Source organism: Hypanus sabinus, chromosome 6, assembly GCF_030144855.1.
Source record: "Hypanus sabinus isolate sHypSab1 chromosome 6, sHypSab1.hap1, whole genome shotgun sequence".
Lineage (NCBI taxonomy): Eukaryota > Metazoa > Chordata > Chondrichthyes > Myliobatiformes > Dasyatidae > Hypanus > Hypanus sabinus.
The window spans coordinates 76,774,396-76,787,505 of NC_082711.1; the positions used below are offsets into that span (position 1 = coordinate 76,774,396).

The 13,110-nt window shown below is 42.1% G+C and overlaps 1 protein-coding gene across 8 annotated transcripts in view; it reads right to left on the reverse strand.

The window, feature by feature from the left end:
* Window positions 1-13,110, reverse strand: part of LOC132395595 (tensin-3-like) — a 320,946-nt gene that overhangs the window by 107,047 nt on the left and 200,789 nt on the right. For all 8 annotated transcript variants that reach the window (XM_059972423.1, XM_059972424.1, XM_059972427.1 and 5 more), the window contains 2 exons: window positions 5,358-5,487; window positions 4,247-4,312 (listed from right to left, as the gene is read on the reverse strand). In XM_059972423.1, the coding sequence (XP_059828406.1) occupies window positions 4,247-4,312; window positions 5,358-5,487 (196 nt within the window). The remainder of the gene's footprint in view (window positions 1-4,246; window positions 4,313-5,357; window positions 5,488-13,110) is intronic.

The following is a 13,110-nucleotide window of genomic DNA, read 5'->3' on the forward strand; positions in this document are numbered from 1 at the left end:
AGTACAGCAGCCCTGAGAGCACCTCACACCTGATGACCAGGTTCTTGCCCGCTATCGATAGGAAGCACCCTCCCCACAGTCCCAGTTTCTGTTTGACCTTGGCAATCCGCTTCTGCCAGTTCCTGTTCCACGCCTCGGCCTCTCCGAACCAGATCCCCAACATCGTCATGTGATCAGACCTGATGGTGAAGGGGATGTTGGATCGGTCAGGCCAGTTGTTGAAGAGCATGGCTTTGCTCTTCGTGCAGTTGACCCTGGCCCCCAACGCCTGTTCGAACTGTTCGCAGATGCTGATCAGCCTGCGAACTGACCTTGGATTGAGCAGAAGACAGTGACGACGTCCATGTACAGGGAGGTTTTGACTTGGGTCCCTCCACTGCCTGGCAGCGTCACCCCTCTTCTGCCCTCATCCCTCTTGATGGCTTCGGCAAAGGGTTCTATGCAGCACACGAACAAAACAGGGGAGAGAGGGCAGCCCTGCCTGACTCCAAACCTGAAGGGGAAGCTTTCTGTTTCCCACCCGTTGACCTGGACTGCGCTACAGATGTCCGTGTAGAGCAGTTTGATCCAATTCCGGATTCCCTCCCCAAATCCCATTTTGGAGAGTACATCCGCCATGTACGTGTGCAAAATCCTGTTGAAGGCTTTCTCCTGGTCCAAGCTGACCAGGCAGGTGTCCACCCCCCCTGTCCTGCACATAGGCGATGGGGTCCCTCAGCAACGCGAGGCTGTCTGAGATCTTCCTGCCCGGTACAGCACAGGTTTGGTCCGGGTGGATCACCTGCTCCAGTGCAGACTTGACCCTGTTGGCGATAGCCTTGGACAGGATCTTGTAGTCCACATTCATCAATGCCCAAGTGGGAGAACTGTCCAACAAACCCAGTGATTTACACTTCATTATGCACGTGAGTGTATCAGCAAACCTCCAGGTAACACATCTCACTGCTCCAGCATCCTGGGTTCAATCCTGGCCTCCATTAATTCCGGTGTAAAGTTGACTTGCTCTTTTTGTGACTCTGAGTTATCCGTTTTCCTCAGGCATCTTGAAGATGTACAGGTTAGTTCATTAATGGGCCACTGTACTTTTAATGTATCAGCGAGTCGTAGAGTCAGGGAGGTGTTGATTAGAATGTAGGGAGAATAAAATAGAATTAGTGATAGAGAGTCATTATGCACTACAGCACAGAGACAGGCCCTTTGGCCCATCAAGTCCATTCTGAACTATTATTCTGCATAGTCCCATCAACCTGCACCTGGCTCTTAAGTGCTGAAATTGAACAAGCATCCACCATGTGCACTGGCAGCTTGTTCCACATTCACGCCAGCTTCTGAGTGAAGAAGTTCCCCTCATGTTCCATTTAAGTGACACACATTTTGCCCTTAGTCTATGGCCTCTAGTTCTCATCTCACCCAACCTGCATTTCTTCTAACTCTTGCTTCATTCTCGTATGCTTCAGGGAATCAAGTCTTAACCTATTCAACCCTTCCCTAGAACTCAAGTCCTTAAGTCCCAGCAACATCAATTTTCTCTGTACTCTTTCAATCTTATTGATACCTTTCCCATTGGTAGTTGACCAGAACTTTATTTTATTGTCACCAAACAATTGATACTAGAGCATACAATCATCACATTTGATTCTGTGCTTCACGCTCCCTGAAGAACAAATCAAAGTAAATATAATAAAATATAAATTAATAAATATAATAAAAATTTAAATGATAAATCATAGTTAGAAAATAGAAAAGGGAAAGTAAGGTAGTGCAAGTCAGGTCCGGATATTTGGAAGGTACGGCCCAGATCCGGGTCAGGATCCGTTCAGCAGTCTTATCACAGTTGGAAAGAAGCTGTTCCCAAATCTGGCTGTACGAACCTTCAAGCTCCTGAACCTTCTCCTGGAGGGAAGAGGGACAAAAAGTGTGCTGGCTGGGTGGATCATGTCCTTGATTATCCAGGCAGCACTGCTCCGACAGCGTGGTGTAAAGTGAGTCCAAGGATGGAAGATTGGTTTGTGTGATGTGCTGGGCTATGTTCACAATGTTCTGCAGCTTCTTCTGGTCTTGGACAGGACAACTTCCATACCAGGTTGTGATGCACCCGAGAAGAATGCTTTCTATGGTGTATCTATAAGAATTCTTGAGGGTTTTAGGGGACAGGCCAAATTTCTTCAGCTTTCTCAGGAAGTACAGGCACTGGTGGGCCTTCTTGGCAGTGGACTCTGCTTGGTTAGACCAAGTCAGGTCATTTGTGATATTTGTGAACTGCACATAAAATTGTAAATTAGGCCTCACCGTCTTATATAACTTCAGCATAACATTCCAACTATTGTACTCAATACTTTGATTTATGGAAGCCAATGTGCCAAAAACTCTCTTAATATCCTATCTATCTGTAAAGCCACTTTCAAGGAATCATGGACCTGTATTCCCAAATCCTTCCGTTCTACCACACACCCCAGTACCCTTCTATTCACTGTGCAAGTTCCACCATGGTTGGTCCTCCCAAAATGCATCACTTCACACTTGTCTGCATTAAATTTCATCTGCTACTTTTCAGCCCCTATTACCAGCTGGTGCAGATCACGCTGCACTTCTTCACTCTCTACTACACCTCCAATCTTGGTGCCCTCTGCAAATCTGCTGATCCAGTTTACCACATTATCATCCAGATTGTTGACATAGATGACAAACAACAAAGGACCCAGCACTGATCCCTGCAGCACTCCACTAATCACAGTCCTCCATCAAAGAGGCAACCATCTACTCCACTCTCCAGCTTTCCCCACATGTTGAAAAGAACTTACTACCTTATCCCGAATGCCAAGTGACTGAACCTTCTTGACCAACCTCCCATACGGGACCTCGACTACTGCATCATTAGTCTGGGATTAATGTAGCTGGACTTAATGGGCTGAAGTGCCTGCTAAATGGAGTCACATAACATGGAAACAGATTTTTCAGCTCACCTTCTCTATGCTGACCAAGTTGTCTATTTCACCTCATCTTACTTCCCTGCAGCTGGTCAATATCCGTCTAAATCTTTCCTATTTGCACTTGACTCTATAAAAACAGACAATTTCATTAACCTAGAAACGTGCAGTTGGGTAGGAACAACTCTGGGGATCATTGACAAAAGGCCTAAAAACATCCTTTAAGGAAACTGACCACCTCTTCACATCCCAATCTTTCTGCCCTCCCTGAACTTAAAGATGAAAGATTAGCTTTATTTCTCACATGTACATCGAGAGATCAAGACATGCAGTGAAAAGGGTCGCTTGCATCAATGACCAACAGAGTCTCAGGGTTGTATATAGTGACATACGTGTACTTTACTTTGAACTTGGAAACATTGCAGTCATAATTTGCTAACCCTTACTAATCTGGAAGTCTTTGGAACATGCAAGGAAACCAGAGCATCCAGAGGAAATGCAGGCAGTCATGGGAGAACGTACAAATTCCTTAACAGACAGGGACAGGAATTGAATCTTGATCACTGGCATGGAAAAACCACATGCTGACTGCAATGCTGCCCCAGTTGCACAATTCAAAGCTTTAACAGAAGCAAGAATATTCGATAGAGAAAGCATTTGCCCATCAAAAAGAAACACCAATAGCTTCAATAGTATCCGAGTTATTTGATACGTATTAGACTGATCCAGAACTATATACAGGTGTTATCTATTTACATGAAGTTGGATTGCCACTCTAGTTACGAGATGGATGTTTGCCATATCCGCATCAATTCTAGTAGTGCAAGCATATCAAGCTGAAACAAGGCGATGTTATGCCTCACTGAATAATCAACATTTGCCACCTCGTTACAAGACATTCCTTGACCTTTCTTTTGATCCATATTTCTGAAAACACCTTAGAATCAGTTTCTCTTATTCATTCATTATTTTGTATCTGACAAGAACAACATTTACTACTCGTCTCTAACAGAATGGCTCCCATCTGAGGTCCTGAGTAAGTGAGGCCAGTAAAGAGAAGGGCAACATTTCCTCTTGATGTACATGAATAAACCAGGTGGGTTTCTACAACAATCTCAGGCTTTAACAATCATCATCACCAATATTAGGTCTTTTTTTTTTCCAAATTACAGATTATCAACTGAATTTCCACTCCAGTTTTCATGATGGGATTCGCACTAGGCTTTTGTGAAACCAGTTATGTCACCACTGCTCCACACCATAGTCCAACTACTCACAATAATAAAAATGGAAAAAACACAATAACTGTTTGCACATACCCTGTATTTTCTCTGGGCTAGCTGAGAACACCAGTTCAATCTTCCCATATTCAGGAAACCTGTCATCTAGAATAAAAGCAACAGAGATATAATTGACCAGACACTTACGTCATTTACATTCAGACAGACTGTTCTATTTTAGTCTATTTAGTATACATTAACCAAAACCTTTTTTTTATGACAGGGTAATAAAAAGCATGAGTGAAAAATCTTAAGATGAGGGTAAGGAGATTTAAGAGAGATCTGGAGGCAGTTTTCCATTTTCCAAGGTTGATATCCACAACTCACTGCCAGAGGAGGTGCTGGAATCAGATATACAATTACTACATTTATTAGGCATTTAGTCAGACTCTTAAACTGGCAAGGCAGAAAACGATGCCAGTCCAAGTACAAACAAAGGAAATCCATGTACACGGTCTGCTTCTGTGCTGTGCAACTCTTTTCACTCTGTGTCAAAACGTCATCACTTGCATCTTAAGGAGAAAGGTAAATCAGAACTGAGCAGAAAATTTATGTTTGTGAATATGTTGAAGCTATCATATATAAAACAAATTGATGCTGTTATCTTGTGTTCTTTAACCAGCAGTATTGCCTGTTTTAGAGTACATCAAATAATGCTGCAAAATTTTTTAAATGTGTGTGTTTTTTCAAAATACTTTCTTTGGGATTAGTGTTTCCCCCCCAATGATTTGCACTGAGAATCACCCTTAAAAATATTGCATTCAGAAAAATATGTCTTAAGTCTTGTTGACATACGTACAAAATATATGATTTTCCCCCTCATCTGAAGATTCCTACAAAATATACCAACCAATATTGTGCTATGAAGATAAGGAAGCAAAACAAAATAGTGAACTCTTGAATAGTTAACAGAATTACAGTCATCCACAAATAGAAGGCAAAATCATAAGTCTTGCAAGTGAAATGCGAATACTGGGATCGGAGTAAATAACACTGGCTATCTGCTAGAACAATCAAGGTGACTGCATTCAGTCCTCCTCTCTGGGAAAGCAGTTAGAAAAAGGAAAAGCCTTAACTTCAACACTGATTGGCCATTTACCTATATTCCATTCAGTTAGAACTAGTAATGGTAGATAGTCTATCAGCTCACCTTTGTTGGCATTGTCAAGGTCTTCTTTCCCAAACACAAATCCAAAACCCTGAATAGAGCCGATGTGAAATTGAAGCCGGAATATGACATCTCTCGTTGCTGAACGGTACTTTTTGTGGTAGCACTTCACCTGTAATCAATTAATTTAGTAGAAATGAATAAGTAATATTACTGTAGAGTAGTTCTCGCCAACCCGTCGATCTCGATTGACTGGTCGATCTTTGAGACTTTTCCAGTAGATCCCCAAAAAAAAGAAAAATAAATACACAAATACTGTTGAAAGATTGTTTCCGGGTTGCGGGGTTTTAGTTCCGTTCTTTCTGCCCAGTGCACATGCGTGTAGCTCCCCCCGCAGTACACAGTGTACTTCAGTGGTCCCCAACCACCGGGCCGCATGGAAGCGATATGAGTCAGCTGCACCTTTCCTCATTCCCTGTCATGCCCACTGTTGAACTTGAACACACCTGAGGTCATCATTCGCCTAAACGCCGTGATACCTTCGCGCCAAGGATCACTGGTTGACCTCGCACAGCCGTTGGGAAGCACCATTGCTACTGGCCCAGAGCACGGACAGATGGGCGCCGCCTCTAAACCTGTTTAACACACCGAATGTTCATGGAGAACCCGGTGATAAAATATCCGCAGACAACCTAATTTGGGCTCAGGGCTTCGTAAGTATCAGAGCAGCTACCTCGCTGGGGTCTACTGAAACAAACTTTTGTCGGCCGATAGATCCTACAAGGGAGGCGGGCGTTGCACTCCTCGCTCAGTCGCTTGCTCTCTCCGAACTGCGATCGCTGCAGCCCCGGCATGGGGACCTCCGGCCCTGACCTTGTCCTCTTACCCACCCACGACCAGCCATACCTGGCCAAGGTGTCTGGCAGCAGGCGGGCAGGAGGCTGGAGTTCGGGCCCAGAGGCTGTCTAATGAGGCAATGAAAACTGCTTCGGTACCTTGAGTCCAAGCACCCTGCACTTAAAGACAAACCCATTGAGCTTTTTCAGCAGAAAAAAACGTGAGCAGCGTGGGACAGTAGCTAAGTGCCAAGAACTGCGAAAACTAAATTGCGGGATAGACTGGACATAAGGAACCTGCTTTGAGTATCACTGTATTCTGGTCGTGATTAACACCCCCCCTCTCACCCCCGTTGGCCGGTCCTGCTGTATTCTGGTCGTGTTTAACATCACCCCCACTCCCCACTGTTGGCCGGTCCACAAGAGTATTGTCAATATTAAACCGGTCCACAGTGCCAAAAAGGGTGGTGACCCTCTGGTGTTTATACATCATTTCTACTTCCAGGTCGCAGGGTTTTACTTCCAGTCCTTTCTGCCCCGGTGCGCATGCGTGTAACTAATCGATCTGGGGTTGATCTTGCCTTTCACTAAGACCGAGGTAGGGGATCTTGGGCTTAAAAGGGTTGGTGACCACTACAGTAGAGTGAATTTTAAGTGCTCACATTTCAATAGGAGTTATAACAACATGAACTACTGTTGGGTGTGTTGGATTCTGGTGATTTTGCAATCCAAAGGTTGTTTGGAAGTCAAGAATGAGGCGTAATACTTGTAATTTTAGCACAATCCAGTGATAAGTAGCTTGTGCAATAGTCAGGTTTATTTACCCTGACATAAGCTGCAAAAAACCACTAAACTTCCAGAAAAATACATCACTGGAAAATTCACTGAACCATTACACGTACTGTATACAGTATGCTTAGGTGATCATATAAAAATACAAGTAGAGGAAAAGTTGAACGACATGAAAATTAACAATTTTACACACTTATCCAATAACTGCACTGACTCCACGTATGGAAAAACTTCTCCCACAGACACAGACTTCCTCTTGCAGCCCTTCTGCACAGTTACCATGTCCAGCTACATCTTTAAATCTAGATTGTTGCTATTTTCATCTTCATTGTTTCAGTTAATTCCAGCCTGTAGATATTCATATGGTTCAATTTGTATTTTATAACATCTTCATCTATCTTATGATAATTTACTCTCTGCCGACACTTCCTCCCTAAAAACCTTACCCACTTATTTTCCCCCAAGGATATACAATTGCTCCACACTTCCCTTAAGATTACTTGAGGGCACACTGCTTCATCATTGAACATAGTTCCCCTCAACCAGCACACGCATTGTCCGACTACACTCGTTCACACATTGGAAATTCCTTCAACTCCACTGAAAGTTATAGCTGCAGAAGTATGCATAGGTCCATACTATGCCTGTGAGAGCCCTTCTTTCACTTCTAATGTGGATTGCTCCTTCATCTCACTTGCAAACACTTTGAGTTATCTATTGCTGCTGCTTTTACATGAATACTTGGTTTTTCCTTGCATATATTTGCACATATATAAATTGCTGAAAAACTTGATTTTTTAATTTTGCTGCCAATTTTCTAACATGCTCTCGCTTTCACATAGTCCATCTCTGAGTATTCGGTCCCCTTTCTGGAAATAAATGCTCATTGCAAATGCATGGATTCTCACAACCATTCCACCTTGACTACGCATGAGACTCCATACCATTTTCTGCAGACTCAATTCAATTGTCCCAATTCCTCCATTTCTATGGAATCTACTCTGAAGAGGGAACTTTCTACACTGGCGTCACTCAGATCTCTCCTACATTTCCTTAACTTTGGCTTTCACTCTGTCATTGTTACTAACTGTATCTCATTAACTTTGTGCTCCACTAATCTCATCCTCTCCTCATACAGCCCATAACAGCATCAAACATAGGAGCAAAATTAGGCTATTCAAGACTGTTCCATCACGGCTGATTTATTATCCATCTCAACCCCATCCTCCTGCCTTCTCCCCGGAACCTTTGACGTCCTGACTAACCAGGAACCTATCAACATCTGCTTTAAATATACTCAAAGAGTTAGCCTCCATAGCTGTCTGTGGCAATAAATTTGATGGCACCCCGTCTGAAGAAATTTCTTCTAATCTCTGCTCAAAATGGATATCCCTCTATTCTAAGGCTATATCCTCTGGTCCTAGAGTCAGCCACAACAGGAAACATCCTCTCCACATCCACTCTATCAAGGCTTTTCAACATTTGATAGGTTTCAATGAGATTCTTCCAAACTCCAGCTGGTACAGGCCTAGAACCATCAATCACTCTTCATACTCCTCAACCCTTTCATTCCCAGAGTCATTCTCATGACCCTCCTTTGAACCTTTCCAATCCCAGCAAATCTCTTCTTAGATAAGGAGCCCAAAACTGCTCCCAAGTGTGGTCTGACCAATGCCTTATAAAGCCTCACCATTGCATTTTTGCTTTTATATTTTACCCCTCTCAAACGGAATGCCAACTTTGCATGAGGATTCCCAAATCCCTTTGCATTTCTGATTTTTAAAACTGTCTCCTTGTTTGGAAAATAAACTACACCTTTACTCCTTCTACCAAAGTGCATGACCATATACTTCCCCACTCTAGAGTCCATTTGTCAATTCTTTCCCATTCTCCCAACTTTTGTAAGTGCACACTAATCTCTTAATGTTCCCAATGCACACTCACTGCTTCTTCAACAATACCTGCCCCTCCCATATCTTTGTATTGCCCACAAACTTTTCTATCATCCAAATTACTGACATGTAACATGAAAAGAAGTGGTCCCAATACTGACTCCTGTGGAACACCATTAGTGACTGGCAGCCAACTAGAAAAGGCCCCATTTATTCCTGACAGTCTGCCGATCCCTGATCTGTGCTAATATCTTACTACCATGGGCTCTTATCTTGTTAAGCAGCCTCATGTGTGGCACTTTATCAAAGGTCTTCTGTAATCCAAGTAAATAATATCAACTCACTCTTTGTCTATCCTGCTTGTTATTTCCTCAAATAATTCCAACAGATTTGTCCGGCAAGATATCCCTTAAGGAAACTATACTGACCTTGGCCTATTTTATCATGTGCCCCAAAGCAGCCCAAAAGCTCACCTTTTGAGGACATCTCTCAGTCTCCTATGCTCCAACGAATAAAGATCCAGCATGGCCAAACTCCACCTACAAGTCAGGCCCTCTAATCTAGGCAGTACCTTGTAAATTTCATCTCGCCCCTCTCCAGCTTGGCTATGTCTCTACTATACCAGGGCGACTAAAACTGTACAGAGTGCTTCAAATGCTGTCTCTCCAGGAGTTAGGAAGATCAGCTGGCTGAGTGGCGACAACCTCAAACTCAACAAGAACAAGGAAACACAAGGAAATCTGCAGATGCTGGAAATTCAAGCAACACATTCAAAATGCTGCTGGAACACAGCAGGCCAGGCAGCATCTATAGGGAGAAGCACTGTCGACGTTTCAGGCCGAGACCTTCGTCCTGACATCAGTCTTGATTTAGGGGACAGCAGGAGAATCTCTGCCAGACTCAATACATTAATGAAGTCACAAAGAAGGCATGCCAAAAGCACTATTTCACTAGGAGTTTGAGGAGTCATTGACCCTTATCAATTGCTAAAGATGGATAATGGAGGGCCTTCCGAGTAGTTGAATCACAGGTTGGCACAGTGGCTCCAATACAGAGGATCGCAAGAGGCTGCAATGTAGATTCAGCAAACCCTGTCACAGGCACAACCATCCCCACCATCGCAGACTTCTTTAAGAAGGGGTGCATCCAGAAGGCTGCATCCATCCCAAGGTATACTCACCAAAGCAACGTGCCCTCTTCTTGTTACTATCAGCAAGAAGAAACAACATTTCCCCTCCACAATCAGATTTCTCAACACTACCTCATCATTCATTTTTTATTACTTCTTTGCATGTACTGCTGCCACAAATCAACCGATCTCACATTACATGACTCAATGATAATAAGGATAATAATATTCTGAATTATCTTTTCCCTTCTCATCACCCTCAAGACCCAGTCTTTCCAACTGAGAAATTAACTCAGTTGCTTTGCTTTTAATTTGACCTACTGCACTCCATGCTGATGCATGGGAGCTACCAAATGCAGATTTGCTGACTGTATTTGCAGGTACAGTACAGTACAGTACCACGGACGTTACAGCGCACAAGTGTAGTAGCTAGTGCAACAACTTACAATGGCGGCAATCAGGGTTCAATTCCAGCTGCTGTTCGTACGTTCTCCCGTTGGTGCCAAATGAATGACCTCACTACTGGCTCTCCCCAGCATATCCTCAGACATTGCTAGTCAGTGCGCAAATGACATATTTCACTGTATGTTTCGATGTATGTGATAAATAAAGCTATTTAATTTGTAGGGATATACTAGCTACTTCAATACTCCATTGCACTGTCACCGGACTCTGTCTATTGGTGAGCTTCTGCATTGCTCTTATGAGGTCCAATGCAGAGGTAAGGAACAGCACCTTCTATATGTGTATGTTACAGCCCTCAGGGCTCAATCTTGAATTTAACTACATCAACTAGTTCTCTTTCTGTGTGTATCAGAACTGTGCAGTTCTGTTGTGAGGTTATCATTCTATAACATTAAGTCAGACAACAGAAAATATCTAGGCATTTCCAGCATTCTCCTTTGTGTTTTGGATTCTACAAAAACTCTAACCTACATTTCACAACATTAATATTCGCTTTGTTTTCCTTCTACCTTTCATCATTAATCTATCTACCAAGTAGATTAACAATCATTTTGACCTCCCTTACAGTCCTGTACTGAAGAGTGATGATAAACAACCTTGAGATAACCCTATACACTCTGGCTTCTCCCCGTCAGAGACGTTCCCTTGTCATATGCATCCACTTCTCACCCCCACCCTTGCTACAACTTAAAACTGGTATGTTTTCTCAATTGAAAAAGTACCTACTGATGCTAAAAATATGAAATGTTAACTCTTTTTCAATATGAAATATTAACTCTATCAGTCCACAGCGGAATGCTTAGATTGAAAAAAATCTCCTCCCTTCACAAATGCTGCTGATACTTTAGGCAAGTAGGTGTAATTTAGTCATACCTACTGCTTTTTTAAAAAAAGAAGCGCTGTCTCTTCTCAGTAACCCCCCATTTTAACTTTTAATTTTAAAGCTTCAAATATTAGACAGGAGAAATGGAAGGAACTTTTCCTTGAAGTGATTGATGGTGACACATTCCTGATGGTGTATTTTTACATGTAAAAGAAATCTAACCTGAGGCATTAGGTTGGACAAGTACAGGTCCAAAATGACTCACAGATTACAACTAAACTATTCAATTACACTAGCATCAACTAATCAGTGTGAATTATAAAGAAAGGAATGAAACAATTAAAGTATACTTCATCATATGCTGAACACATCCTTTCTTCGACAGATCATCATTTATTACCTGAAAAGAAACTATTATCTGATTCGACCAATGTACTATTTTAATATAGCCAAATAGCTTAAGTAATATGACCTTTACAAGGTTCATCTGTTGCCAAAGCAGACACCAACATGCCTTAAAAAAAAATCAACCATGATTTTTAAAAGTGCTTCAGATAAAACCTTATCCTGAATCATGGAGTAAAATTTTAAATTGCTTCTGCAATTAAATCCTAAAATAGTTGACTCATTAACCTTACTCTACACTGATGATTCTCCAGAATGTTCACATTTCACCTAAACGTCATGAAGTATGAGGTGATGGCCAGCAACAGAGCTTTCTTTGTGCCTAAAGCAAAAGATTCACTGGCTTTGTTGTAAGTTACTGGCGTCATCTGTCACAGTCAATAAGTCAGTAATTGTAACATTGCAAGCAACTCAGACGCCATGTATTTGTTGTCTATCCTGGCTTTTCCATTATCTCCATGTCAAACCACAGTTTCAGAAATCTCATCCTAATTGGAAACACGGAGAAATGTTGACATTTCCTCCAAAGACCAGGGTTCTGTTCAATAACTTCACCTAAACAGAAACACAAACTAAAGCTTACATTTAATTATCCTACTTATACATAAAGAGCAGTGGAGATGCAATAGGATCTTCTGTAGTTGAACACTTTAAACATTATTCTAAAATGGACCACTGTATACCATGAAGCTCTGCATAATTAATTTCAACATAACATGAAATAATAACAAGTTATTTATTTTAAGTAGTTTCTTGCATACCAAATAAAGAATGCACAATATTTGTTACAAATACATTTTACTTTTAAAAAATCTCCAGGATGCAACTACAAATTCTGCCAAAGTTTATCAACATGATTATTTTTATGTATTATTGCAGGTGGTCTAGTTGATATCATTTATGCATCCATAAGATGATAACATACAGGAGCAGAATTAGGCCATTTGACCCATTGAGTCTGCTCTACCATTTCTTCATGGCTGATACAATTTTCCTCTCAGCTCCAATCTCCTGCCTTCTCCCTGTATCCCTTCATGCCCTGACCAATCAGGAATCTATCAACCTCTGACTAAAATATACATAAAGACAGCCTATGCAGCTGCCTGTGGCAAAGAATTCCACAGACTCACCACCCACTGGCTAAAGAAATTCCTCCTCATCTCTGTTCTGGAAGGACATCCCTCTATTCTGAGGCTGCGTCCTCTGGTTTTAGATTCACCCAGCATAGGAAACATCCTTTCTGCATCCACTCTTACAAGGCCTTTCACCATTCGATAGCTTTCAATGAGGTCACCCCTCATTCATCTGAATCCTAGCGAATACAGCCCCTGAGCCATCAAGCACTCTTCATATGACAAGCCATTCAATCCTGGAATCCTTTTCCTTTGAACCCCCTCCAGTTTCAGCACATCCTTTCTAAGATGCTTTCTAAACTGCTCACAATACTCCAAAT